General features: G+C 52.5%; 16 protein-coding genes and 2 non-coding genes across 18 annotated transcripts; 9 read left to right on the forward strand and 9 right to left on the reverse strand.

Annotated features, from left to right (window-relative positions):
* M409DRAFT_48424 (uncharacterized protein) lies at nt 1-468 on the reverse strand (the record flags this gene model as incomplete). Its single annotated transcript, XM_033810937.1, has 1 exon — nt 1-468. One exon carries the CDS (start codon nt 466-468, stop codon nt 1-3), a length of 468 nt encoding a protein of 155 aa, XP_033674335.1.
* A 420-nt stretch (nt 469-888) lies between these two features.
* Nucleotides 889-1,629, forward strand: M409DRAFT_48425 (uncharacterized protein; the record flags this gene model as incomplete). The annotated part of the gene is made up of 1 exon (XM_033810938.1): nt 889-1,629. One exon carries the CDS (start codon nt 889-891, stop codon nt 1,627-1,629), a length of 741 nt encoding a protein of 246 aa, XP_033674336.1.
* A 339-nt stretch (nt 1,630-1,968) lies between these two features.
* On the forward strand, nt 1,969-2,394 carry M409DRAFT_15730 (uncharacterized protein; the record flags this gene model as incomplete). Its single annotated transcript, XM_033803316.1, has 1 exon — nt 1,969-2,394. The coding sequence occupies one exon, from the start codon at nt 1,969-1,971 to the stop codon at nt 2,392-2,394; it is 426 nt and encodes a 141-aa protein (XP_033674337.1).
* Nucleotides 2,395-2,620: 226 nt separating this feature from the next.
* M409DRAFT_48426 (uncharacterized protein) lies at nt 2,621-4,301 on the reverse strand (the record flags this gene model as incomplete). Its single annotated transcript, XM_033810939.1, has 5 exons — nt 2,621-2,760; nt 2,823-2,973; nt 3,031-3,658; nt 3,715-4,076; nt 4,134-4,301. The coding sequence occupies 5 exons, from the start codon at nt 4,299-4,301 to the stop codon at nt 2,621-2,623; spliced, it is 1,449 nt and encodes a 482-aa protein (XP_033674338.1).
* Nucleotides 4,302-4,652: 351 nt separating this feature from the next.
* M409DRAFT_61852 (uncharacterized protein) lies at nt 4,653-5,351 on the reverse strand (the record flags this gene model as incomplete). The annotated part of the gene is made up of 1 exon (XM_033814910.1): nt 4,653-5,351. The coding sequence occupies one exon, from the start codon at nt 5,349-5,351 to the stop codon at nt 4,653-4,655; it is 699 nt and encodes a 232-aa protein (XP_033674339.1).
* Nucleotides 5,352-6,495: 1,144 nt separating this feature from the next.
* Nucleotides 6,496-8,713, forward strand: M409DRAFT_15733 (uncharacterized protein; the record flags this gene model as incomplete). Its single annotated transcript, XM_033803317.1, has 11 exons — nt 6,496-6,920; nt 6,973-7,002; nt 7,058-7,228; nt 7,277-7,310; nt 7,358-7,717; nt 7,774-7,928; nt 7,995-8,085; nt 8,136-8,257; nt 8,321-8,433; nt 8,484-8,599; nt 8,645-8,713. The coding sequence occupies 11 exons, from the start codon at nt 6,496-6,498 to the stop codon at nt 8,711-8,713; spliced, it is 1,686 nt and encodes a 561-aa protein (XP_033674340.1).
* A 72-nt stretch (nt 8,714-8,785) lies between these two features.
* Nucleotides 8,786-9,961, reverse strand: M409DRAFT_15734 (uncharacterized protein; the record flags this gene model as incomplete). Its single annotated transcript, XM_033803318.1, has 1 exon — nt 8,786-9,961. The coding sequence occupies one exon, from the start codon at nt 9,959-9,961 to the stop codon at nt 8,786-8,788; it is 1,176 nt and encodes a 391-aa protein (XP_033674341.1).
* Nucleotides 9,962-10,685: 724 nt separating this feature from the next.
* M409DRAFT_61853 (uncharacterized protein) lies at nt 10,686-11,520 on the forward strand (the record flags this gene model as incomplete). The annotated part of the gene is made up of 3 exons (XM_033814911.1): nt 10,686-10,769; nt 10,823-11,043; nt 11,091-11,520. 3 exons carry the CDS (start codon nt 10,686-10,688, stop codon nt 11,518-11,520), a joined length of 735 nt encoding a protein of 244 aa, XP_033674342.1.
* Nucleotides 11,521-11,746: 226 nt separating this feature from the next.
* Nucleotides 11,747-11,840, reverse strand: M409DRAFT_t5. The gene has a single exon. It is a non-coding gene; the product is annotated as a tRNA-Val (tRNA).
* A 914-nt stretch (nt 11,841-12,754) lies between these two features.
* On the forward strand, nt 12,755-12,842 carry M409DRAFT_t1. The gene has a single exon. It is a non-coding gene; the product is annotated as a tRNA-Tyr (tRNA).
* A 571-nt stretch (nt 12,843-13,413) lies between these two features.
* On the reverse strand, nt 13,414-15,381 carry M409DRAFT_48431 (uncharacterized protein; the record flags this gene model as incomplete). Its single annotated transcript, XM_033810940.1, has 3 exons — nt 13,414-14,253; nt 14,310-14,921; nt 14,974-15,381. The coding sequence occupies 3 exons, from the start codon at nt 15,379-15,381 to the stop codon at nt 13,414-13,416; spliced, it is 1,860 nt and encodes a 619-aa protein (XP_033674343.1).
* A 1,997-nt stretch (nt 15,382-17,378) lies between these two features.
* M409DRAFT_15737 (uncharacterized protein) lies at nt 17,379-18,500 on the forward strand (the record flags this gene model as incomplete). Its single annotated transcript, XM_033803319.1, has 3 exons — nt 17,379-17,500; nt 17,555-17,772; nt 17,821-18,500. The coding sequence occupies 3 exons, from the start codon at nt 17,379-17,381 to the stop codon at nt 18,498-18,500; spliced, it is 1,020 nt and encodes a 339-aa protein (XP_033674344.1).
* A 64-nt stretch (nt 18,501-18,564) lies between these two features.
* M409DRAFT_15738 (uncharacterized protein) lies at nt 18,565-19,490 on the reverse strand (the record flags this gene model as incomplete). The annotated part of the gene is made up of 2 exons (XM_033803320.1): nt 18,565-19,238; nt 19,298-19,490. 2 exons carry the CDS (start codon nt 19,488-19,490, stop codon nt 18,565-18,567), a joined length of 867 nt encoding a protein of 288 aa, XP_033674345.1.
* A 205-nt stretch (nt 19,491-19,695) lies between these two features.
* On the reverse strand, nt 19,696-21,305 carry M409DRAFT_48433 (uncharacterized protein; the record flags this gene model as incomplete). The annotated part of the gene is made up of 4 exons (XM_033810941.1): nt 19,696-19,999; nt 20,052-20,200; nt 20,251-21,046; nt 21,100-21,305. 4 exons carry the CDS (start codon nt 21,303-21,305, stop codon nt 19,696-19,698), a joined length of 1,455 nt encoding a protein of 484 aa, XP_033674346.1.
* Nucleotides 21,306-22,233: 928 nt separating this feature from the next.
* M409DRAFT_15740 (uncharacterized protein) lies at nt 22,234-22,593 on the forward strand (the record flags this gene model as incomplete). The annotated part of the gene is made up of 1 exon (XM_033803321.1): nt 22,234-22,593. The coding sequence occupies one exon, from the start codon at nt 22,234-22,236 to the stop codon at nt 22,591-22,593; it is 360 nt and encodes a 119-aa protein (XP_033674347.1).
* A 283-nt stretch (nt 22,594-22,876) lies between these two features.
* On the forward strand, nt 22,877-23,662 carry M409DRAFT_15741 (uncharacterized protein; the record flags this gene model as incomplete). The annotated part of the gene is made up of 1 exon (XM_033803322.1): nt 22,877-23,662. The coding sequence occupies one exon, from the start codon at nt 22,877-22,879 to the stop codon at nt 23,660-23,662; it is 786 nt and encodes a 261-aa protein (XP_033674348.1).
* Nucleotides 23,663-24,382: 720 nt separating this feature from the next.
* On the reverse strand, nt 24,383-24,838 carry M409DRAFT_15742 (uncharacterized protein; the record flags this gene model as incomplete). Its single annotated transcript, XM_033803323.1, has 1 exon — nt 24,383-24,838. The coding sequence occupies one exon, from the start codon at nt 24,836-24,838 to the stop codon at nt 24,383-24,385; it is 456 nt and encodes a 151-aa protein (XP_033674349.1).
* Nucleotides 24,839-25,411: 573 nt separating this feature from the next.
* M409DRAFT_48435 (uncharacterized protein) lies at nt 25,412-26,081 on the forward strand (the record flags this gene model as incomplete). The annotated part of the gene is made up of 2 exons (XM_033810942.1): nt 25,412-25,655; nt 25,708-26,081. 2 exons carry the CDS (start codon nt 25,412-25,414, stop codon nt 26,079-26,081), a joined length of 618 nt encoding a protein of 205 aa, XP_033674350.1.
* Between the last annotated feature and the right edge of the window lie 799 nt (nt 26,082-26,880).

Here is a 26,880-nt window from a genome sequence, read left to right on the forward strand (position 1 = left end):
TTAGCAGGACAGGCCGTACTGGCTCGAGCCTAGGACAGCATCGACCCAGTGACCGGTCGAATCCGACACATCCTTCAGGGCTTCATTATGAGACATCGCTACACGAGCGCGCACTGGCCGTGCGACCACCAAGTCCGGCAACATGCTGCTCATACACAAGACCCCAGGCATCTTGCTGGACTGCGCCTCGCCGACAGGTTCTGCCTGACCGCCGAATCTGCGATATGTGTCTCGCAAGACCTGACGGCATCCGTACACGAACAATAGCAAGCCCTCTTCAACATGCAGGGCCATTATGCAATCCCCTTGGTCTTCATCGTCCAACATGACCTGATTCCATTCAACGTTTGCCTTGATTGCTGTGCCTTCACATGGCACTCGATGCTGATAATCATCGCAGGCCTCGGAGCTCGAATGCTGACTTCTGCTGCACAATGTGCATTGCCGCAGATATTCGACAAGAACCATTGCGAGGCCTGGACCTATCACATACAAGAGCCAGAAGTTCTCGATAACTACCCTCCTCGCTCTGGTCAAACTGGAACGTATGCGGTTGCCATCTCTCCGATTTAAGAAGCGACTGCGCTGCTGATTGCACCTTAAGCTTCTTTGACGGCTTGGGAGTAATGGGGATGAAGATTCCACTTTGAGCGGAACACCGAGGGTACCTCAAGTCTGCAGACTGCAACGCACGAGCCGATTTGTGGCTTGCAGGATCCGAGCTTGTTTGGAAGGCTAATCTGATTAGGAAGCAGGTCTGCATTAGTCTCGACATCTGGCTATCGACGTTCAGCCTCAATGCAGTCTATATACATTCTTCCCCAACCTGCATGCAGAAATGCCCCCACATGAACTCACAGGAACTCACTTGCGTACGATACCACGGCCATGCAACGTGGCAGCGACTTCCTCTTCGTGAACTGCGATGGCCACCAAGCCCGAATTCATCAAGGAGAAAGGAAAGATTTGAACCGACATGTCCAATACACCTGCCGCCGCCATGATCCTCGGCGATGGACGACAGCCACTCCTCTACCTCGCCAGATCAAATTCAGCAGTCTCTCCCGAAGGAGCAATAGCCCTCGCAAACGCAAGCGAGTGCCAGAAGCCTCTACCGTGGTGGAACACACTGGACCAGGCCCATTAGATCTCGCCTTACCTCTATACCAGTGGGAGAGCCCGACTGAATGCAGGTTTTACGATTACTACACTAAAGTAGTCGCTCACAACATCTTTTGTGACAAGTCGAGCCAGTTCTGGCAAACCTACATACTCCAGTCCTGTCACCAGCTGCCTGTTGTCATGCAGTCATTGATCGCACTCAGTGCAGCTTTCAGAGAGACAGATGATGCTTACGCACGGCCGAGTCATGTTCCTTCGAAGCTCTCGGAGAGTCCGTCAGCTGCATTGTCGAAAGCGATCAGCATGCTGAGAGCATACATCTCGTTGGACGGGAGTCCCTCACATGCCGTTGTGCTGACGTGCGCCATTATCCTGTATGCGTACGCCAAGGTGCTCGGCGATCAGCAAGCAGCATCTACTCACCTCGAGAGAGCTATCCACATATTCGACACATGGGCAATGTCGTTCGCTGGACGCGAGAAGCCAGACGACTTCAGAACAATCTGAACTGTACTGCTACTGGTGGACCTTAGTGCAACGATCGAAGACAAGACTCGTGTGCCCACCATTACCCAACCTGGAGCACAACTTTGTCGTTTCCATAGCTTGGAGGATGTGGTGCATGGCTATAGCGTGGTGTGTCAGGCGATGATGATTTTTACCATCTGCAACTACAAGCACATTCTTGCAGGGTATGCATCCTGCCCCATTGAAATACTGCGAGAGAAAGAGAGCATTGCAGAGAGCCTCGCACAGTGGAAATCAACAGTGGACCATTTTGTTGAGCAGCGCTCACTGACAGACCGTCCACTCTCTGCCAAGGAAGAAGAATGCCTATCTGCCGTCATGCTCCAATGGATCGCCGGCAAATGCCAACTCGACGAAGTCCTCCCCAGCTCAACTCCACCCGTCTCAAGCTGGGACCTCTGTGCAGACCAATGGCTTTTCTACGGCAACCACATCCTCGATCTGAGAAGAAACGCAACAAAACGCGAATCACCAACAGGCAGAAGACGGTCTCTGATCCTGAGCTACGCACAATGCATGCTGATCTTCGCCGGTGCGACCAGCCTCCAGGAAGCGAAGTCGATGGCTTTGGCGATGGCTGCTGAGGCTGCGACTTATGATCAGCTTATTCTGCCTGTTGACTTGAGTCATATTGCCAATGGGAGGGGGCATAGCGATGCGCTGTTGGCTATGGAGCAGAAGCAGGTTTTCTGGACGCCGGATTATATCGCGCATGACAGTCGAGGCTTTCAAGGCACGGTGTGAGGGTGTTGTGTAAGGAATGAATGGAGTGGATGAAGTCATAACACTGACCCTTTTGGGCGTTTGGCTGGCCGAAGCAGGAAGATGATCGATGTGAAGTGAGAAGGTGCTATACGAATGTGTGTTCTGGTCTTCGCTATCAGGCGCTACAGCTGGCCATCAGTGGTTGCCAAAGTCTCTGTCATACAGGTCATCTTCACGCCAGTCCCCCGGTTCGCCATGAGAGCCATCAGAGATGAGATTCTCCGCCCTGGACACAAAATGTTCCCTTGTGCAGACCACAAGCACCATCACCGGCCGGTGGGCGAGGAGGTCCGAAGACGGGCTTGCCAGCAATGAAGCCGATGGCAACAGGAGCACCGTCAGCGACTGGACGAACATTAGCATATCAGATGGTACAATCAAATGTGGCAGAGATCGAGAACACATACCTGGATGTGGCTGGGCTCCCAGGTCGTCACTGCTGTGGTTGACAGAGGCAGCAGCAGTGTTGGCGGCATTTGCAGCGTTGGCAGCTTGAGCACGCCAATGTCTGTCGTACCGATCCACCTCCTCCTTGGTCGGACTTTGCATGTACTTCGCCTAGTGAATGAAGTCAGCGTTGACTTTTTCATACAATACAAATATTGTTCACAATACCATGACCGATGGCAACTTGGCGGGAATCCTCATCATCCGCTCGTACAAAGCCCTCGATTCAGGATCGGTGTCAGGAGTCACATCGAGTCGCTCGCGGGCGAACTCGGCGAGGCCGGTCTTGGCTGCTTCGTACGTGTTGGCGGCCACTTCAGCCTTTGCCAGCTTCTTCTTCATGGCGGCGCCATCAACAGCCAAGACACACGACAACTCGTCGATAAGAGGCTGTGGCACATCGCCGCGGACGCTCACATCCTCAGCCACCTTCTTGAACTCACGGAGCGGGGCGAGAACTTGACGGGCATCAGAGAAGATACGCTGCTCCGCCTCACCACGCTTGATCGTGGTGAAGCGTCCTCCGACACGCTGCAGCATGACAGGGCGCTCTGGAAAGCCTGGCTTCGCCGGGCCTTCCAACTCGTTCCTCACGCTGTCGACTTCTCCGCCGAAGCAGCTCCAGTATCTGATCTTGAGCGTCTTGAGCTTCAGCTTCACTTCACCCAGAATGCTGATGACAGTCTGCAGGTTTCTGTTGAGGGCGGACTTCGCTTGCTCGATGGCTTGGTCGCGGTCGAAGCAGGGGTTGGAGACGATGATGAGGAGGTGCTTAACTTTGACTGCAGTTTCGGGTCTGTTCGCCGTGTCAGCTCGGGTTTTGTAGCCCTCGAGGACGATGAATGTACATACCGGACGAAGCAAGGCGTCGTGACAGGCTGACAGCCATACGAGTCACAGCGCCAGAAGCACCAAATGCGCTCAAACTCCGGCAAGACCACGAAGAGGTTCTTGCCAAAGAGAACCGTCGTCGCCTCCTCGTAGATCTGCTTGTTGGCCAGCAAGATGCCCTTGTTCTTGCCAATGAATCTGGAACCGTAGTTCTGCGATCCACCGGGCATAAGACCAATGTCCTGGTCGAGGATGTCTTGAGCTTTCTCGCGGCCATACTCGCCGGCGTACGATTCGGCTCCGCCTTTCTCTTCATCCCACGAGTTGGCCATTTCGGGAGTCATTTTGACGATGAGGAGTTCTTCGTAGATCTTGTCGCGGATCTGTAGATGATTAGCTTCGCATTGACGGAGACGTTAGGGAGTGAAAGCAAGGCGTACCTCGCGCGGGAGCTTCTTCATGAAAGGCGAGTTGCCTGGAGAAACATGACCTGGCTTGATGGGCTTGCGATCAAGAATCTTCTCCTGCGTGACATTTCTGCTGCTGTTGCCGATGATGGGCAGGTTGCTCGTCTTGGTCGCTTTGGCCCGCTGCTTCTTGGAACCCATTTCGACCGGTTTCTGTGATTGACCTGGGAGGATTTGAGAAACTGGAGAATTCGATAGTTGAGATGGAAGGGACGGTGTCTGGACAACAGCGTTTGTCTGCAGCTTCCCGCAAACGGTGACGTGACTTTAGAAGGTTGGCGCTGGGCGCTGCCGCATGTGAGGCTTGGCGCGGGTTCGTGCAGGTGAATGTGCAGAAAATGACCTGTCGCATGTTGTTGATTGCGGATTACCTGGATGACAGGAATAAATGCCGTCGGTGGTGCTTTCCTTCAAGGCTGGAGATTCCGTGAACCTGAAGACATCGCACTTTCCCTTCAGAGCTCGTTGCATGTCTTCTCATTTGCCAGTGAATCATTTCATCCTCATGGCCTCCATGAATGCTTCCTTTCTCCCTGGCTGAAAATCTACCTCTGCAACAACATCTCCCATTCCTTCGACTTCGACTACGCCAGTCCCATGTCTGAACTTCCATTCTTCGCCCTCAAACTCTGAACGAACCTGAAACGCTTGCCAGTTCTGTGCCTTGAGCTCATTTATGTGCTCGTGAACTATACGCAAAGGTCCTGAGTATACTAGAACGCCAGGATAGCCTGGTTTTGTGACACCAGATATGGACGGCCGCGATGGTGAGAGGCACAACTTCCGCTTGTTGGTGTTGAGAAGATGATGGAGGAAGACGATGATTGTGATTTTGGTATCGTCTTGCGTTGGAGATTCAGAAACATCGACGCTAATCGGTTCGCCGGTGGCGAGGCTTTCCACCATGTCGTTGAAACTCAGAATGATTGAGTCTAGTACTTCTTCTCCTGGAGCCTGGCCGTTCACACTTTCCTTTACGGAATTTCGTAAGTCCTGCTTGCCAGCGTTGGCAGAGAGAACAACAGGAAGAGAGTCGACAAGATATCCATCTGTGAGCCGTAGTTGGAGATTTGAATTACCGGTCGTGTAGCTAAGCTCCTGTGTTTCGGGAGTGAATGTGGCCTGCTCTGGATACATCGATTCCAGCAGGGCGATTTCTGCGGCCAGCCGTTGGTCCCTTTCTGATGCCATGTCGGTGGCGAATCATCCAAGTAAAGATGGTTTGTGTGATGTCCCGATCATGGAGTAGCCTCGATCTTCTATTCTGTCGCTTGCATTGTGATGGAAGGCACTCAAGCCGAAGGTTTTCGAGATGGGCGGGAGTCAATGGAACCTGGAAGCTCTCAGGTTTGAGTCTACGCATCTTTCGTCACACTGCGTACACATCATCATTCAAACAGATGGGTTTTCCGACCTCACTCGCGTCGGGTCCTTCCACATTCGCGTCACCAACTCTCCTCATCCCCATCACCATTGCCTGGCCATTCATGAAGACAGGCGATAGACCATCATTGGATGGCTCCCAGAACAACGCGCTGGCGATGGCCCCTTCAGTTCGACCAGCACACGATCCGCCTGCCTCGAACACACAGATCTCGGATATTCAGTCTCCCCACCTCGGCCGAAGAACGATATATGTATATTGAACATTTCGCCGTGCAAAAATTTGTAGCCGGAAGGCCTGGGCTAGCATGAACGTGGGCATGTCTCCGTCTCAGCGATTTGGGAGTCAGGCCTTGTGTTCCCCTGATAGCTGACCACAAGCACGGCGTATGCGGTGCCACGGCAAGTGCGAGAAATGGCATCTTTGCGCAACATCAACCATGCGTCGTAGTCTATCCTTGGGCGGTATGCTCTACGGCTGCGAACAGTCCTCGGTCCAGCCAGCTGTTCGGCCAGGCATCAAGCATCACCGCCATCCCAGCATGGATCAGCGAGCCAAGTCCGATCAAGATCCCGGCTCGCCGTCTCGATGCATCACAGCAGCCTGTGAAGCTGCTTGAATATGATCTCTGGAGCATATGGTAGGTCACTACGGAGGCAAGGCATTTGACTAATTACTGTCAATGTGTGGCAGTCGACGCACCGGCTTCCTTAGCCTTCTCGACGTATTGGCTGATATCAACCTCATCACTCGCCTTTTCTCGCTTCATCTGTTCGATATTTTCGAGAACTCTCTTCCAGCATGAGGCTAAACATACTTACTGGGTTAGTTTGCCATGTAGCAAGCCTTTGCAATGCCAGACCTGAATATGTATCCCACGACTTCGATGTCCTCCCACGATCACATTCTGCTCGCGGGTTGCCAGCGCAAGGAAAGAAAGGCGTCTTGCTCATGAACCGCATTGCCCCCTCGACTTCAACGCTTTACATTGCCAATTCCGACGGGACGGGTGCGAGAAGACTTCTTGGAAACGAGTCAAGATATGACTACCACGGTATGAAAGCCTCAATGATGCTCGAATCATGTCTGACGCCAGCAGCCTCGTTCTCTGCTGACGGCGAGTGGGTGACTTTCACGAGCGAGCGCAACGGCGACGGCAACTCAGACCTTTACCGCATACGTGCCAACGGCTCCGATCTGCAGGAACTCATTGCGACGCCCTCGGTGGAAGATGCTGGCGTCTTGTCCCCGGATGGTACCAAACTTGCCTATGTCTCGACCGCCAATGGGTACAAGACCAAAATCTGGGTCTTGGACATCACCACTGGTGTGAGCTGCAATCTCACCAATACAGATGCTGTCAAAGGCGTTGACTGGTGAGAATCTTCCCGTCTTGGCTTGATCAGAAACTTTCTTACCTATTAGCAGGTCACCTGATGGCTACTTTATGCCCAGCTGGTAAGGGAGTGAAAAGTTCCAGCTTCATCGACTGGTTGCTAATGGTACATGGCAGGTCGCCTGGCGGATATTGGATAGCTTTCTCTTCCGATCGCAACACTGCGTGGACTGGGCATGGCAACGGGAGTGGCTGGGAGCACACCCAGGAGCTATCGATCTATGCTATTCGTCCAAACGGGAGCGATTTTCGGCTGGTAGCGAAGAAAGACGGGTACTGTCTTGGGTCGTGAGTAGCAGACCCCAAACTAATTTACTTCAAGCTGACAATGCTCAGCCCGAAGTGGTCGCCGTCCGGGGATCGCATAGCTGTAAGTTCTTCAGGGCATACAATATATCGTCAGCTGACAACCTGCAGTATTATGAAATGCCGAGAGAATATACCTGGAATGCCCATCGGCCGGAAGACCTCAACTCTACCGTTAGTCAAATTGTCTCTGTTGACTTTGCGACTGGTCAAGACCGCCGACAAGAAACCAACACATCAACCCTCAAGATTGCTCCTCAGTATGTGAGCGCTGACAACATAGGGTATCTTGTCAAGGGGCCTACAGACCAGACTGGCCTCCACTATACGTCCGGAAACAACTCCATTATTCGCAGCTTACGATCACCAGCATGGTCTGCCGACGGACAGAAGGTGGTCTACGAAGTTACTGGCTGGGTCAATCGACCTATGGAAAAGCCTCTCTACAGTTGGGATGACGAATGGGACTACGTTTTACGGACGTTTTTCCAGATTTGCCTCAGCAAGGGAAGCTGGCCATAACGCAGAAGCAACTGGGCAACTCCTCTATCGTGAAAATGAACCCGGACGGGTCTGACCTGGAGATGGTATTCGACGTATACGCCACAAACCAGAGCGATGCTTCGTTGGTCAGCCAAGGCCTGGCTGGAGCATTCCAGCCCTCTTGGTCGCCTGACGGGGAGTACATCGCTTTTGGCCTGGGTGCCTGGTTCTAAGAACGAGCCGAGTATTCTGCATGGGTCTACAGAGCGGCGTCAAACGGGACTTGGTATGAGCAGCTAACTTTCGGTTCCCTGAACGCCGGATTTCCGAGCTACAGCCATGATGGCATGCAGCTTGTGAGTAGTGTTGTGCCTCTGGTGAAGGTCGCTCTGACATTGTGCCCTAGGTCTACAGAGTCTGGGGATCAGAGTATGGCCTGCGTGTCATGAATCTAACTGATAAAAGCGTACGAGTGCTCACGAATAATACTGGTGTCCTTAACTCCACTGGGAATGTCTACGATAATCTGTAAACGACTTGAGCACTCGTGAACTATCTGAACTTCGCTGACCTACCTTGTGTGTTCACCAGGCGCATGAACTATACCAACTTCGACATCTGCACCATCCGTCCAGACGGAACGGACCTGAAGGTTTTGACATCGAGCGGAGCCAACGATGCTCATGCAGTCTGGAATTATGACGGTACATCGTTCATTCCGACGTTAATGATGCTGGTCACTGATGCCTCTTAGGTCGAATCCTGTGGTCAAGCGGCGAGAAGGGCTTCAGGGCGGAAGCTGCCACTTACGATCAGACATTCCAACCGTATGGTCAGGTATTTGCCATGGATGCTGATGGGTCGAATAAGGTAATGTCTAGTCTACAGAGAAATATCATGGCTGACTTGATCTAGCGTATACTCACGGACAGCTTGTGGGAGGATTCAATGCCGTTATATGTGAGGAACGAGTTCTTGGAATGATTTGAAACACGCTCGTGCTTGAAGTATCTACGGCGAATTGCTCTATCTTAAGATGTTCATACATCGGACCAGTCAAGACGAACCTGAAGCAGGCCAGTCAATGTAGTCTTCCTCCGGACTTCTGAATGGGCCATAATGGACATGGTTACCTCGATCGTTCTCAGCCAACGGAAGTCCTTTCTCAATTCTTGTCACCAGGTCTGGATTGGGAATGTACAGTCTCCCAAATGCAATCAAGTCGATCTTCCCAGCCTCCACAAGCTTCTCTGCTTCACCCGGAGTGTAGCCATCATTGACCATCAGAATGGTCTTGCTGCCAGCATTTTTGACCATCGGGCCAAAGATGTCGACAGGATCCGTTCCAGCTGGCAAATGAAACCCATCAGGTCGACGACCAAGAAACGGCTCGACTGCTCGACGACTCAAGCAGATGTATGCGATCTGTCTTTGCACAAGTTGTTCAACGAGGTACGTGAACGTCCCCATGCACTCTTCGTACGTGGCTGCCGAGTCGTTGTAGCAGTCGAATGGGCTGATCTTGACCCCAACTCGACGTTGGCCGTAGACCAATATCATCGCATCGACGACTTCGAGCGGAAATCGACAGCGGTTTTGGACGGAACCACCATATTCGTCGGTCCGGAGATTGGCCCTTGAGTTCATGAAGCTGTGTACGAGGTAGCCTCCCAGAGCAATCACCTCCACGCCATCGAAACCTGCGTCCTCGGAAAGAGTTGCGGACTTCTTGTATTGCTCGACCACAGTCCTCGGATCCTCGATGGCGGTCAAGTTCTCGGTGTTCTCCAAATGTCCTCCATCTCCAGTCCTGAACCTCCCTCCCACTGCCTTGACTTTACTCGGAGCCAGAACGCCCGGAAAGCTTCCATCCTGCTTCACCCACTTCATCTTCTCATTCTGCGCTCGGCCGGCATGCCATATCTGCATGAAAATCTTGCCACCGGCATCGTGAACCGCCGCTGTTACTGGCTTCCAGGCTTGGGCGTGTTCAGCCTCGTACATCACCGGGACGTGTTCCCATTGAGTGGCTTGTGGGTATATGTGCATGCCTTCGGAGATGATGAGGCCGGCGGAAGCTCGTTGAGTGTAGTATGTAGTTGTGAGCTGCGTGGGCTTCATGTTGTCGATGTTGCGGTTGCGGGTCATTGACGCCATAACGATGCGGTTGGATAGGGGGAGGTCATCGCCCAGGAGGACCGTTTGGAGTAGGCTTGATTTCTGAGAAGACATGATGGAAACTTGCTGGAATGGAGTATTCGATAACATCTCTCAGGGGGGTACGAAGGCCTCCTTCTTATGGTTTCTTGCAACATTGGCTAAGGACTGCGGACCATAGACTAACGCATAGACAGATTGGCATACTAGACACAAAAAATGATCCTTGCGAGCCAAACGCGATAACATTGCCCACCTTCATCCACCATCTCACGAACGATTGGCCTAAAACCCATGATTGATCCGTTCATAGCGGCCGAGGAGTCGGAAATGAGCATCATGTCGTGGTCTTTGCAACATGCGAGAAGTCGGCCAGCAGTCTTGTTAAGAATGTTATTACACCACATTCCGAATTGGGATTGTGCTGCTTTAGGTCTTCACGTGATGGACCCTGGGCTGACAAAGTCGCCCGGATGAACTTTCACTCGAGCTATGCTGGAGCTCGCATTCGCGTGTGGGCGGTATAATGCTCGCCGTGGGCTATGTTGCCACGAATTCGTACTGATGCAATTTTTTCAGTCCATCAAGTCGAGTTCTGACCGTGCTCGATCCGCCTAACATGGCTGTTGCAGGGCTGCGAGACGCTGTGCCACGTTTCACGACTCATGTCAGGTCGGCCTTCGAAAGCTCAAGCAAGCTTCGACCTCACCGCCAACTGCGAAGGGTCCCTCAATGCAGTCTCTTCACAACTGCAGAACTTCATGATATGTAGACCTTGGTTAAGATTGAAGTAACTGCGATGTCTCTCATAGATCTTCTTGCGGAATTCAAAGAGAAGGAGGGCGAATCTGATATCCTCAAAGCGAACTGGTACACCATTGCGGTAAGAAAAGATGACAGTGAAAACCATTGCCATGACTAACCTTGAAGCCCTAGACGACTGCCCTCGCTGCTTCATCTGCTGGCCAGGAGGTCGTGAAGCTCTATCGCTTTGCGACCAAGGACTTGGACCTCGAGAAGCAGAAGCTAGTCCAGCGACGTATCAAAGAAGCCGTCATCAAGACCAGTGTCTTGTATGGAGGACCGAAAGCTTTGCATGCGCTGTTTCCGCTGTTCAAAGATCTGAAGGAGGAAGAGATCGATTCTTACGGTCCAAGGTCTGCTATCACGAATGCAATCACGAAAATGAAATTGACATCAGCAGGTACGAATCTCTCAACGACCCGAACGCCGCAGACAACCGCAAAGAAAAAGGTCGCCGTTTCTTTGAGAAACTCTGGACTCCAGCAGCCGCCCAAGCGAATCTTGACTTCAACAAGAAATACGCCCCTGACCTCTACCTGATGACTTTGAACAGCCTGGAGTGGTACGTCTCTGAAGACGCTATCCTCAACTTCGTCGAGACTGAATTGGTCAACGCTGCGGCTCTGACGTGTTCGAATTGTCCGATGCAGGCGATGTGGCATACTCGCGGTATCGTCAGGCATGGAGGAACGATTGAGCAGGCGAGGTTTGCACAGGAGGTTGCGTTGAAGATTGCTGAGATGTATGGGGCGAAGACGGGGGAGATTACGACGGTGGATGAGATTGATTTCGATGATGAGGGATCGCATGCGGAGATGCCGGAAGGGTGAGTCCATTTGAGCGAACACAAGATCGATGCTGATGAGTTTCTCGCAAAAGAAGATAACCACTGGCAAAATGTATGCTCACGTACTTGCAGGACGAGGATCAGTGACCTTCAGCTCATGCAAAATTTCAAGGCCCAACCCTCGATGCCGTTCTCGCTTCTCTGGACCATGGGAACGCCCCTGAAGGTCTACAAAAAGTAAAGTACTCAATGCAAAAGCAAAAAAGAAATACTTCGTGCCAGACTCGAACAGGCGACCTTTCGCGCACAAAGACAGTGAAGTCCTGTTAGGCGAACGTGATGAACCAACTACACCAACGAAGCTGCTATTTGATGAAGAGATTTGAGCCCAAATTGATTATATGGCTTGGTCTTGGCGATTTTTGGCGCTAACATGTGAAAATTTTTGAAATTTTGCGGAGACTTGTCGGCGAATATTCCGTCCGTTGACTCATTGGATACAGTCTTGCATTCTTCCGATGCCAGCAGTCGAAATTCTGAGAGATCTCCAATATCGGACGCTTGACATCTGTTCCAAGTATTGGAAGACGCTGTCTCATTGAAAACGACGGCAACGATTGACATTTGTGTCCTGGGCAATTGATCGTCATTAGTCAACGACGACATAGCGGACGACTCTCGTTAACGCAATCAGCTTTTGGATTTGGATACTTCATATGCCGATGCCTAGACATCCAAACTGACCACTTTGTACTGTATCTTTCAACCCATCACTTATTATACAACGTCTTGCGTTAGGATTACCAGGGATCACCTATCGAACGTACTTAGTCTGAGTGATACGAACTTCTCGTATCTATCCTGAAGACTCGTGTCAAGGTCAACTGTTCGAGTTCAATACCGACTCACGGTAAATACTCGGGAATAGGCAAAGGTCAGGCACTACGCTAATACGCAGACAACAGTCGACGTGGTCAAGTTTCTTCAGTTCATTCGTCATTGCTATCCAAAGTTGAGCTACACCAAGTTAGATAGAAGATCCAGCATCGACTGGATTCCTGCGAGCAAAGCCAGAGATCACTCCTGATTCTAATGATAAACACATGACAGCAGCAGGAATGTGTAAGCCGATATATACTTTGGAAATAAGACACCAATACTGCAATTGATCGGATTGTTTGTGGAAGGATCAGGAACCTCCAATCCGCTTGGCACCAAAAATTTAGCAGTCATATTCAATTTGATAAACTTGGCACCCAATCACATGATTGCGCACACCTCGCTTAGCTCAGCTGGAAGAGCGCAAGACTGTAATAGCCATATCTGTTGATCTTGAGGCCCGCGGTTCGATCCCGCGAGCGAGGAGTTCATGTTTGGCTTCTTCAGGTCGTTCTAGCGTGTCTTTTTGACCTGGCAATCGTCCAAGATTGATGTTTGCGCATCTTGGCCGTGTTTGAGATCATTGATCCTCACAAGGTGCAAGACAAGACCCGACTCCTCTGCGGATGGTTCGCATCGTGTTCTCGAAATTTTTGCGAAGAAAATGGATATCGAATGATCATATATGCTTTTACAGAAGAGTGATCAGTCACTGTGAGAGGTGATAATTTCTCAATGGTGTAAGGCTGACACCGATTTAGCTTTCGCCAAAAGTCTTCGCATCTGACCATCTTCTAGGTCCTCGCGTCCTTGTGGACTCCATAAAGGAGTTGTTCCTAATTTGGATGATCCAATTACGAAATACAGTCAATGACTGATCGCGTTGACTAGGAAGAGTTGAATGCATGCCCGTGCATCCCACACCGCGAGGCTTGGTTTTGGTCCAGCGACAACAGACATCGATACTTGACGGACATCACATCGACGCAATGGCCGCGAGGTAAGTGGCAAAAGCCCTTCATAAGAGCATCGTAGAGTTATGGTCATCTACCTTGAATCACTTCTCACTCAAATCCTCAGGACTCTCCACATCCCTCGCCTTAACTCGCCCCTTGTACTTGCTCTCCTCAATCAAGTTCAGCTCATCCTCCCTAGCATCCAGATCCTTCCACGTCCACCAGAAGCCAACACCACCGATGAACGCCAGGATAGACACAGTCGTGTAGTTCCAAGTCAAGAGAGGGTCCTTGGCCAGCGGCACGAGCGCCTGTCCAATGGCAGCGGAGAAAGCGTTCTGCACGAGGTTGACACCCATGACCAGGCCGCGCATGTTCTCGGGAGCCTTGCTGAAGGCGTACTCCAATCCTGTGATCGAGGCGAAGATCTCGGAGAAACCGATCAGGCAGTATGGCACGGCTTGGACCCAGACGTTGATGGGGGCCTGGCAGCCCTCATCCGGGTCGCTGAGGAGGTTGTCCGGGCAAGGAGCCTCCTTGTAGATGTAGTACTGGATGACGGTGCTGCTGATCATAGCGGCGGAAGCGACGAAGAAGCCCCATGTGATGCGCTTGATCGGGGTAAAGTGGAAGCCGAGTTTGCGGATGGTTGGGTAGACGAAGAAGTCGAAAATGGGGATGAAGATGACCAGCGTGACGGGGTTGAGGTTGTTGATGAGATCGTTGGGGACGCCGTTGAGCTCCATGGTGGCAGATTGAGAGGTCAAGTTGTTGACCATTTGGTTGTAGGCGAGCCAGTACAGTGGCAACCAGGTGAAGACCTTGCAGGCGTTGAATCCTCGTGCGACTTGGTCGACCCAGACGTCGTCGACGCCTTGCAGCCATGTGGGTGCGCTGTCGCCGAGAGCGCTAGGCTTGACACGATCCCAGAAGTCGGCACGCTGTTGAAATGTTGTCAGCTTCAATCGTTAGCTGTGTTATGGATGGAAATGCTCACCTGAAAGTTGCGGTAAGTCGAGACAGGGTTCAATGTCCAACATCCCTTGCTGGCAAGACTCAACAGCTTGAAGGACTTGGAAAGCACGGACTCGGTTGGAGGTGCCAACTTGTAGAATCTCTTGCAGCCGATCAAGACCACTGGGGCGAGGAAGAACAAGAATGTTGGCAGAGCATATGCCAGCCAGAAACCAATGTCTCGCTCTGCATAGACCATACCAATGCTGCCGGAGAGGGAGCCCAAGTTGATCATCAGGTAGAAGTAGAGGAAGACGCGAGAGTATGTGACTTGAGGATCGCGGATCACACGCTCGCCGGATTTGAGGGTGATGACAACTGGTCGGGTCTGTGGGATTTGTTCCGCGAGGAGAGGCGAGATGTTCGACTTGAAACCACCAGTACCAATACCCATGATGACCAGGCCAACAGCGAAGCAACCAAGAGCGCTCTCGGGGTTGTCCATGACGCTGGGGATCGAGGAGACGATGAGGATGGTGTGGCCGACGATGGCGGCAATGATCGAGAGTTGGATAGTCAGGTATCGTCCAAGGTAGGTATCGGCGATGTACCCTCCGACAAGAGGCATCACGTAGGCCCAGAATTGGTTGAAGGTCTGCATAGACTGTCAGTTCCGTGAACGTACGTCTGGGGTTAGAACTGCTTACAGTAAGACCAGTGGAAGCTTGCTGACCCTGGCCGAGTCCACCAGCTTGCAGGCAGTTATCCTCGCCAATGGCATCGTAACAAGCCTGGTTTGGCTGGATGTTGCCTGTACGAGATCCGAACGGACGCGGCTGCTGGAGGAAGTTGACGAAGACGGCGGTCGTTCCGTAGTAGCTGAATCGCTCGCAGAACTCCACGAATGTGATGGTCATTGCCTGCCATGGGATCTTGCCAGACACTCGGCGCAGCGTCTTCATCTCTTCCATAGTCGGCTCATTCTCGTAGCGGCCGCCGGTTGAGGTCGAGAGCTCTCGGTCCTCTCCGTGAAAGCCGGTCTTCTCATCAACAACCACACTGGGTCGGCGAGCTTCCGCCATGACCCCGAGGTCTTGGTCCAATGGGTTCGACATGTTTGTAGACAGCAATGTCTGAAAGAGTCAGATGGACGGGTCTGTATGTGGCGGTCGAGGACGCGCACAAGATTGATGGGACAAAGACCGCTGGAGAGAGGCGCTGATCACATGGAGGGGATGGTGGTAGTTATACTTTCTCGTGGCACGACTTGCATGTGGTGCTACATGGTGAATATTGCGCGGGATCACCGACGAGGATTGAGGAGGCTCTTGGCGCGACTTTGATAGTGGAAGCGGTTCGCACGCACGCGATCTTATCGCCTCGGTCGGGATTGGTCGCAGGAGGGATATGAGGTTGTCAGGATTCACCTCGTACATCCACCACGACCAAATAGCATGCTACCGTAGCATGTCGTCCGCCGCCCGTCGCTGGCCAAGCCGGAGGGCAAACCACGACAGGAAGGTCGACAAGCATTCACTGATAGCAGACGCCTTTCCAAGCCGCCACGGTCAATGGCGACAGGGACGCCCAGCGCCTGGAGAAGAATAAGATCACTGATAGAGGACTGCCCAGCACGCTAGAACCCTTGGCGGTACTCGACCTTTCGCTTCGCCGCGGGCTTTGACACGGCGATGCTTGTCATTTCAGGCGCGCAACACGCATGTTCGCGGTTCAAGGCTTCGTTCTGCCGCTCGCGAGGATTGCGATCATATCAATCATGATAGAAGTGAAGTGGATTGAAAGACGCTGACTGCGGGAGCCAGCTTCCTTGGCGTGAAATTGGCGGCCAAGCTGCCGCGCCAATGCACCCTGCCTCCCTTCCGAGCATCTGGGGTCTGGCGAACGAGCCGCGAGTTTGCTCGTTCACATGGAGAGCACATGGACGCGAGGGTCCTGCACGCCGCAGCCCTTGTACAACGACCTTCCAGAACGATAGAAAGAACGATCCTTTGCTTGGTACGCCAGTCCACGCCACTGGATCAATCAGCTGCCCATTCTCTTTGGCGGCACAGCAGCGTGCTTGGTACAGGTCCAAGTCGGGCAATGAGCTTGTTGGAAGACTTCTCTCCGGCAGCATGGCGAGTGGCAGATACGTTGTGCCGCTTCCATCATTGCTCGACCTTCTGTATCGTGGCCAAGCCATCCAAGTACTCTAGTACGATCCTCCTCGTGTTCAGTCTCGCGAGATGAACATGTGCACCCACACTTGAGAGAGCGCGCAGCATGGCAACACATCCTCTGCTACCGAACTGATAGATAACAAGTAGACGCCGAATAGAAGAAGTCGAACAGGGCCTTGGTACTGTCGGTTGAGCAACCGATCTAAGCATCACTTGGCCAGAAGCCCACCGAACGCCTCTGTCGTGCAGGCATAGGAAGCTTCGCTCTCGCCATGGGTCAGGTCAGGTCAGGTCACGGTTGGAGTGGAGGGGTGGTTTGCTGTTCGTGTGCCGATCCATTTTGCTCTGGCGTTGTGTTGCAAGTCGACATTGGTGTAGAGAGACACTTCATGGAATCCTTCTTATCGTTGTTGTTCGTCCATCATTCGACACTTGGTGAGTCCTTGAATAAGCGCCCATACAATCTCAAGATGAAATCCGGGAGGACCGGCACTCTCAGCGACGTTGCTCCTTGGCGTAATGCCTCTCGTCCGGCTGCACAAACGCGGCCTTAGCATCGACTTCGTACGGGCGTGATGTAGGGAGAAGTGAAGTCTACGCAAAAACACGAGTACGTGCCTCCCAACGCCCCTATCTCCTGCCCATCTCAATGACTAACGATGCGAGACGATGCGAGACACCACGTGGAAATCGGAGCGGAGTCCAATCCGCGAGGTCGCCGTTCCCAAACTCCACTCAATGGCATCATCCATCAAGTACCACCCCTGGTGTTGTTTGGGGCGAGTCAATTCATAACTGTCAGCCCGGCATCATAACTGGAGTGGTCTGCTAGAGGTCAAGTACATTTGTCAGCTCTCTTGATCTTTCTTAAATCTCACGATCTTGCTCGAATCTGTCTCGTACCTATTCTGTACTATTGACTGCCGGAAAAAATGAAAGAAGCGGTTGTCTCAGTGGGCCCGAAGGTCACCATCAAGGACTCGCCAATTCCCAAGGCGGGTCCACGCCAGGTCGTTACCAAGATCGAATACAGTGGCAGCAATCCCAAGGACTGGTAAGGGAGCGCGCATAATAGAGCTATCTTCACTGTTACTGACACCGCCTGCAGGAAAGTCGCAGAATGGATGCCAGATACCCCACCGACGAACCAGGGCGATGATATCAGCGGTGTTGTCCACGAAGTAGGAGAAGGAGTCACAGAATTCAGGAAGGGAGACCGAGTGGCAGCGTTCCATGAGATGCTCAAGCCTGGTGGGAGTTATGCGGAATATGGCTTGTCATGGGAGCACACAACGTTCTTCTTGCCGAAGGACATCAGTTTTGAGGGTGGGTTATACAGATTGTGGTCAGGCTCCATATATTGACTTGTCACAGCTGGTGCCGCTATCCCTCTGGCTGCTCTGACTGCCGCCGTGGGCCTGTTTGGGGATGATACCCTCAACTTGCCGCAACCCTGGTCTCCAGCAGCCCATCCAATCCCTCTCGTAGTCTACGGTGCCTCCTCAGCCGTAGGCTCCTACGTCCTTCAACTCGCAACCCGAGCAAACATCTACCCACTCATCTGCGTCGCCGGCCGCGCCCAAAAGCACGTCGAAACATTCATCGATCGCTCTAAGGGCGACACCATCGTCGACTACCGCGCCGGCAACGAGGCCGTCTCGCAAGGCATCCGCGATGCGCTCAAAGGACAAAAGCTGGAATATGCATACGACGCTGTGTCGGAGAAGGGATCGTACGAGAATATCTGCAAGGTGCTGGAGCCAAAGGGCAAGATCACGCTCGTCCTGCCAGGCAAAGAGTATCCGGGGATTCCAGAGAGCGTGCAGAAGAGCATCACGCGAGTTGGCGATGTGCATGGCAGTAAGAAAGATTTGGGATTCGTGTACTCTCGGTACATCACCAGGGGCTTGGAAGAGGGTTGGTTCAAGCCTCAGCCGCAGGAGATTGTTCCGGGAGGACTGGGTGGGATTGAGAGTGCTTTGGGGAAGTTGAAGGATGGGACGGCTAGTGCGGTGAAGTACGTGTTTAAGGTTGCGGATACTGAGGGCCTCTGATTCAAATGATGGGCACCGTTGAGGGTTTCATGGTGCACTCGGCACCTGGCAACGTCCTTCAAAGCTACTTCGTTCTCCGAATAACAGCAAGAACATGATCCGCAGCCCCAAGCGTAGTGTCATCCGCAGCACTCTCCAACACAACCCCAAGCCACCTCTCAAAGGCCTCCTCACCCAACGACGCCAAATGCGACGCATGCCCAAACCCCAAGAACCCCTCACAAGACACCAACTTCAAGACCTCACTCTCAACCCCCTTCTCCCCACCCGCCCTCTGCAATCCCTCAATCAACCCCCGTATCTCCCCAATCGTCCCATGCCACATCGGCGCTTTCCCTCCCCTCGCATACCTCCCATCCCGCAAATACCCCTCATAGAACCCCCACTCCGTATGCAAACGTTCGGGGTCTCTCGTGGCGACATCCCGCAAATGCGCATTCTTCGTCACAAACGCCGCGAGCATGAATCCACCGGGCTTAACGGTTTCTAAACCTGCCAAGAGGACGTCGGAGCGGTCGGGCCCCGACAGGATGTGGTAGACGGGGCCGAGGAGGAGGACGATGTCGTAGTGGGCGGGCTTGTAGATCTCTGCGTGGTAGCGGAGGCAGCGGGCATCGAGGCTGAAGGTTGTTGTGAAACGCAGGCCAGCGGCGCGGGCTTTTTGGTGGGCGAGGTGTACTGAGGAAGGGGAGATGTCGCTGATGGAGAGGTGGTGGCCGGCGCGGACGAGAGGGATGGCTAGCACGAGATGATCAGGCGTTGGATCCGCTTTGGCTTCAGGCTGTGAGACGACCTACCGTATACTCCGGTGCCACAGCCAATGTCTGCGATTTTCAATGGGTTGGTATGTCCCTCTTGACGCTGTATGCAGTCAATTGCTTCTCGGATGTAGTGAAGCGTCACTTCATACTCCAATCTGCCCAAAATCAAACGTTTATCTTCGAGCTCGACGTGGTCGTTGTACCACTGCGATACCGTTTCACCGCTCATGTTGGAATCGCATGCTAGACGACCAGCGAGCAAAGGCGTCCCCGAGCAATATCTTAGGTCTTTTGAACGCGAAAGCGAGCACTAGTATTAAACAGGCAGCTGGCTTTGGTGTCGGCATGCCGGACCGGTGAGACAACTCAATGATGGTTTTTTTGGTCTTCAGATAGTGCCTGGCAGTAAGGGCCGAGTAGGAGTGTAACGCAATCTACGTCTTGTCGTTGTCTAGATCCAAAGGCTTCAGAGCAGGGCCCTCGAAGCTCTTTCGTCCTCCTACAAGGTAGAACAGGACTGCTAGCAGCATAAGGCCAACGAAAATCACAGATGCCCAATTGAACGTCGCTGCATCGAATTCAGGGGTAGGTGGTACTGCAATGAAAGCCAAAATAAGTAGGCCGTACAACGCAGCGAAGATATTGATGGGTAGCCCAAGTCGCCCCAACGACCAGCGTGCCGGAGGCAGGGAGCCGTTGAGGCGGCGCCATAGGAGAACATATATGGCCAGTTCGTATCTTTGCTTGGGTGTCAGAATAGGCGGAGAAGCATGGTGGGAATGGCACTTACGTCCCGATGAAGGCGATGATCGTCAGACTGACGATTGCCTGGAATGCGACTGTGCTGCCTAGCGTGATGAGATTGAGCAGTGCTGAGAATATAGCGACCACGAAGACAGCATTGATGGGGTATTTGAGACCAGGAGGGATTCGTGACACCTACACAAGGGTGGTCAGCTTCACTCCGTTGTCTCCGAAGAGGTACTCACCCATCGACCGAAAGGGACACCGCCATCTCTTGCAAATGCCATCAATTGACGGCTAGAAGCTGCCACGAAGTTGTTTATGCTGAGTAATGTCAAGATGATGACAATAGAGGTCAAGCCCTTGGCACCAGATATAGACCCAGTAACGACTAAATTGACGCCAATGAAAGCGTAGCCGTAGGTCTCGCTGGTTATAGCTGCTTCTTCGGTGTAGCAATAACAGAACAGAATGAGCATTCCCAAGCCTGAGGTCGCACCAAAAACATATGACCAGAGCATTCCTCTTGGAGCGTTGAGTGAGGCGTCTCGTGTTTCCTGAGAAATGTGAGAAAGATATACGACCGAGTGGCGAGAATCGCATACCTCAGCCATATGTGCGGCACCGTCGTTGCCAAACAGACAATATAGCGCAAATGGATGTCCGGTGAGAACAGCGAAGCCAGTATTGCCCCAGCCTCCTCCATCTTCAAACGTGTTGAAGACAGTAGTAGCATCGTTCTTCGAGCCCATAGCAGCGTAGACGACAATTGTCACGATCAAGCCGACACCAAAGACGATAGCAGCGGTGACTTCAAGTGCTGGCAGAAATCGAACGCCGATGTTGTTCAATGCTGTGCATGCTGTGATGCCCGCAAGTGTAATGAGGTATACCTGCCACGGTTGTGAGACTTGATCCAGGTCTCCTATCATTGCTGTCGTTCTGATCATGGAGGCCAAAATGAACATTCCCGAAGCGACTCCGCATGACCATGATAGTGTCAATAGCCAGCCCGCAGTGTAGCTCAGGATGCGACGCCATCTGTCGCCATGGTAAGTTGCTCTGACATTTGTGGCGATTGAGTATTATGATACCTCGTTGTAGCCAGGACAGAAACCCAATGATAAGGCCCTCCAGCCAACGGGATCATGCTCGAAAGCTCCGCCATGGACAACACGATCGACGTGTACGACACCGCACAGCAGATGTAAATCGTGATAGTGCCGCCCGTTCCAGCCGCTGAGAGACCGATGGAAGCCCCATTGAGAACATACGCCCAAGAAGACATCGCAATAATCATGAAGAAGGCCACTGTGACAGCGTTGAGACTTCGACGAAGGCGTCTCGGTTCCCGAATCGCTCCATTTCAGACATATCGTGTGCGGATGCATTGTAGCGGTCTGGGGCGTCTTTCTCGTTGCCGTTCTCGACATGCTGAGCGGTGTCTTTGGTGTCCATTGGGAATGAGATGTTTTGAACGGTCGTGACTCTGAGTACGATGGAGAGAGGTAGAGATGATTTTGAGATGAGATAGATCGAGACACGCCAGCGAAACCTACCGTCGTTGCTCTCGCGATTTCGCGAGGCCTCGAGTATTGGTACATGAAGGGCTTTGGCCTGCAGGCACTCGGCATCGTGAATCTGACCACAGTGGCCAACTATAGGGACTGAGCAACTGCAGCATCCTCTCGACGGATGCAAAGCTGATGATGACAGGGAAATTGTTTACGAAGGAAAGGAGGAGATCCGACGACGTTAGAGATCTCACGCCGATATTTCGCTGACTAAGTTTTGGCCGAGCGCTAACCCTGAGTAGCAAGGCTAGGCTATCGCAACTCCAACTTCATCTCTTCCTTAACATGCTCATCGAACGCCGGAATCTGTGTGCGTGTGAGGCTCAACGGTCCGAGATGAGATGGAAGTACCAGCACGTGTTCGCGCGGACACCTCGTGTCGCGCGTAACGACCGTGCTGGGTTGGTGATAAGAAACGCATAACTTGACAGCAGTCTGATTCATCGACACCCCTGGCAATGCAGCAGCATTGCGGCATGGTGTCTGTGCCTCCAATGCTGCCTGTGCCCCACAGCCTCACCTCACAGACAAACGACGCCATCCCAGCGTTCTCCTTTCCTCTCTCCAGCCCCTCTTTGCTTCTTTCATCTCCGTATACCTGCCTGCCTCGCATCTCCACTGCCGCTGCTTGATTCGGATTGCTTGTCTTGCGACATGACTGCACTTGACAGTCTCTTGCCAGTGGCAAAGAACAAGCGTTCGTCAGACGACGACAGTGACCTCAACGATCTGACCAGTCCAAAACGCTCCAGGGCAAAACCAAGGCGTGCTCCGCCACTCTACAAGGCCAGAGTCATCGAGACTGCCGACTCCTACTCGGTCCGGGTCCACGGGTCTACTGAAGATCTCGATGAGAACATTCTCGTACGCATGAAGAAGTGCCTCGCTCGTGCGAACCACCCCGAGACCCCAGAGGCCGAGGTCAAAGCTGCGCTGTTCATGGCTTCCAAGCTGATGACGACGTACAATGTGACGACTGCTGAAGTGCTTGCTCACGAAACGCCAGAGGCTTAGAGAAACTACGCGGGAAGCAGCACTGTTGCCATTGAGCGCCGTGACGGCGACCTGTCGAAGAAAGTCCTTCACAACGACTACATCCCCGTCCTTTGCCTGGCAATGGAAGCCTTCTTTGGCTGCGATTCGTACACCACCAAAACTGGTATGGGCTTTTTTATTACGTTCTACGGCATTGCCGAGAATAGCGTCGCGGCTAGCAATGCATTTGAAATGGTCTACAATCTCATCGTCGAATGGGCTCGACCATACAAAGGTCAATCCGGAACGAATAGCTACTGCCATGGTATCGCTGAAGAGCTTTTGGGCCCGAGCTAAGAAGGAGCAACGAGAAGAAGAGCGACGTGCAAAGCAGGCAGAACGCGATGCTAGATTAGCTCAGGAGAAGCAAGAGCATGTTGACGACCAGGCCAGACTCAGTCGACTTCATGAGCTACGGACATCGGTCGAGGATGAGCAAGAAGCCGAGCTGTCCGGTACACCAGACACGGAATGCCATCAGGCCGTACACGATACATTCGGGGAAACTCAGGACATGTTCTCGTCCGGTGACGAGGACTCTGCTGGCGACGATTCTGAAGAGTATGAGGAGTGGAACGGCTTCAGTGACGATGAAGATGAGGAGCCGAACGAGGCTGGAATAGATTATGTCGCTGCCGACTTCAACGACGACGACGAACACGGCTATGAGAATGTCTGGCACGGGGACATTGACCAGGAAATCGATCGCCTGGCTTCTACGATGATGCCTGCCGATGCCAAAATACCTTCAGCCAACCCTCTTGATATTCCACACGAGTCTGAAAAGACTGCTGCTGCCTCAAATGATACTAGGAGGGGTCGAAGAGCTTCTTGGGCACCACGCCTGCTCAGTGCACTTCTGGTGACTAGCGTCCCCATCCTCGTTGTAGCAGAACTTGAACATGTTGGAGAAGTTCGTCTCGATGAGGATGTTGCTCTCGCGCTTCTCGACGAAGAGAGCCCTCACGTCCCCTTTGTACTCAGCGCACATCTTTTGGCCATGGTTGTCGTGGCTAATCGAGATCATCAGCGAATGGTTGATAATTGAAGAGGCCCGAAGACTTATGAATTCTCGGCCGTCACCAAACATGAATAGCTGAGTCGGGAGTTCGGATAGGAGGCTCTTTGAGATGTCGACTGCGTCCCTGTAGCGATTGCATGCCATCTCCACACGGGTCGGCGACGCCCACACGAAAGTGTAGAGTGTATTCCAGTCGTCCATGTCGTATTACCACAGTATGCGCTCATCCTTGAGAAAGTATGGGTCCCCTTTCGAAGCCCACTGCCTGACCTGTTCCTGCGTGACCTGCGTGAGTGATTTCTTTGCTTAGAGAAAGGAGCGCGGAAGCCGCGCCAGCTTTTATCCCGCAACAACGATCCCCAAAAACTTTTCTCGGACGCTCTCTCCAATAGGACAAAAGACGGCATAGTAGTACGGCCTCGAATGGAGATCGCTGGCACCAGTGAACTTTGGAGCTCAATGATATACGGCCTCGGTCCAGCGAGAATCCACCTTCGGCTCGAGGCGACTCCTCCAGTCAGGCTTGGATGATGATCCGTTCCGATTTCAAAGAGGGTGTTCCACAACAAGGGAATGGTATCTCCGCGACTTGTAGTGGAAGCAAAATGCAATGCTGGCAGCTGTCGGCGTGGTCAGTAGCTGATTGTTGGGGATGAACCGAAGTTCTCGGGGGCTGCTATAATCGTCCCGCGTCATCTCCTGGGCCACAGTTGATCAATGGAAAACGCCACCTGGGATTTGCGTCGCTCACTCGTTCTCATCATCCTTCCTGAGGTAGGTACGAATGGCCGTCGTAGCAGCGTCGGCATTGTACAGGTCTGCAGAATCCGGAAACGTGGGACCATCACGCACTACGTCGTACCCAGTCTTGGTAGCCCAGGAGTAGGTCTCAAGGTCGCTGGAAATCTCGTTGAAGTACGGGATCGTTACAGTCCGACCAGCACTGATCACCCAGCTTGGTACCTTGATGGACAGCTCCCGAGGCTCAATCCGTACCACTACGGTCACTTCGACCAGGGCGTGGAATGCTCTGGCATTTTCAAGAGGCGCATGAGATATGTCTCCACAGCTGTTGTAAAAGTTCTCTAGACACTGGACTATCTGGAGTACAATGCCTTCGTCAATGCAGATGTCGGCATGATTGCTCGGGATTACATTGACATTGGACTTGGGCTCTTTGGGTTGCAACTTACAATACTTCATGCTGCGCTGTGTGGAACACTGCCTGCCTCCCGCAACTTGGGCAAAGGAGTCTTCGTCTTCTGCTTGCACATCTCGGCGTTGTATGTCTTCTGCTCACTAGGTACCCTAGGATCGAGCATGCTGTCAATCCTCGTCTGTAGGAAGCTCATTGGGCACCCGGCTGCTCGAGAGTCGATCCGGAATTGTCGAAGCTTCGCCTCGATCTCTGCAGATTGGGACAAGTTTCTGTCCCGACGCACTCCCTCGAGAAGATCGCCGGTTGTCTCGTCAAGCGCGGCTTTATTGAAGTTGTCGGCTACGTAGGCATCCTCGTCATTGATGATGACCTCTGGAGGTTCTATATCACTTTTAAATCGATACACTGTCTGCACTTTCGCCGGTAGCTTGAACTAGCAGCATTCAGCTTGCCCTCGTTGTCAGACAATTCATTCCGACGCAGACATTTGGTGATGCTAGATATACTGAGGTGAGGAAAAGTGAAGCAGTCGAAATTTGAGCTCGTGCGTTGACTACTAGCGCAGTGCACGGATCAAACGCTAACTCCGGCTGCCAGATGAGGAAGGAGCGACCATAATGCCTGCCCGCGCGGTCTTTCATCTGCGAAATTCGTCGCAATCGGCCCAGCATTATCCAAACAACAACACCATGCCGAACAAAGAGATCAGCGAGACTGCGAAGCTGTACGCCGCCTTGTTTAAGCAGGTCCGCGAGAAATTTGATGCCGAAGAGTTCGACGAGTGCGACCGCCTTGCCTTGTGGCTGCTCACCAAAGCCGACTTACCGGTCATCATTCGCACTCGCTGCCACATGATGTTGGGTAAGTTCAATGACCTGAAGCCAGGATCCATTGCGACTGACATGTTTGATAGCGAGTGCATACGCACAAGACACGCGCGAGAAGATGGAGCCGAAGGATTGGCTCGGCCATGCAGATGCAGCGGTGGAAATCCGGCGGAAGGCAAGGGAGCAAGGTCTTGTGGTGAAAGACAAATCCATCGAAGACGCCGAGAAGATTCAAGAGCGGGCTAAGCAGTCCTACCAAGAGCTAGTCGATGCTGGAGCGCATCAAAAGTCGGATCGGGGGGAATCGAGGGGGGAAGGTTCAGAAGGGGCAAATAATCCGGGAAAGAAGGACCTTGCTGTCCCTGCTCTTCGGGAGGTCAACATTGCCAGGGTGGCCAGTGGCGGAGGCGCCGAATGCAAGCACAGCGGAACATATGAATCAATTGCGGTTAAGCATTAGAAAATCAGCTCCTTGACCTCACGTCACAAGTAAAGCCGGGCTTAACTTATTTCACATGTGTAGCATCGTCTTGTGAAGTCAATGCATGTGGTGCTGCACCGCCACGCACATGCACGGGGTCTGGCACATGTACACGGGAGAAAGATTGCAAGGGCGAGGTTCTTCTTGAAATAAGAAGCTGCTCCGTATAATTATTCTCTTTGATCGTAAACGCTTATTTGTTCCTATCCCTTTGAACTTCTACTTGCAGTTACCAGCTCTCTACGGGTCTCCCTAAAGTTTCCATTCTGGTCCTACTGACTTTTTATACATGTTAGAGGCTTCTAGAAATAGCTTGTCTGGTATAGATCCCCTACAAGCAAATTACTTCCATGTTGCCTACTTCCTGAGAAGCGATACCTTTTCTCGTAGACTAGTAACTCATAATTTGAACGAGTAAGTAGCGTCACTCGACAGCAAGATGTAACAGTCGCCGAGGGACATTCCTTGCAGGACATTCAGTAGACTTTGTGGTCTACATCTTAGTTCTGGGCGTCAATAGCGGTTGTGGAAGCACACCGCCGTACGGAGGTCGAGAACCAGGGGCGTCTGACACTATGTTGAGAAGACTTGAAGTTGTAGCGCACGATGAGTTGATGATTTGAAGGTCACCGACATGGAGAGCAGGGGCGAGAAGTCATACCGACCTAGACAATCACTACTCCTCGATGCCTCTGTCAATAGAGTTGGAGCCAAAGTGTACGCTCCTTGAATTCGGGACAATCAACTGACTACGAAGTCTGAAAAGTATAGCGGAACA

This window comes from Zasmidium cellare (assembly GCF_010093935.1).
Source record: "Zasmidium cellare ATCC 36951 unplaced genomic scaffold M409scaffold_1, whole genome shotgun sequence".
Taxonomy (NCBI): Eukaryota; Fungi; Ascomycota; class Dothideomycetes; order Mycosphaerellales; family Mycosphaerellaceae; genus Zasmidium; species Zasmidium cellare.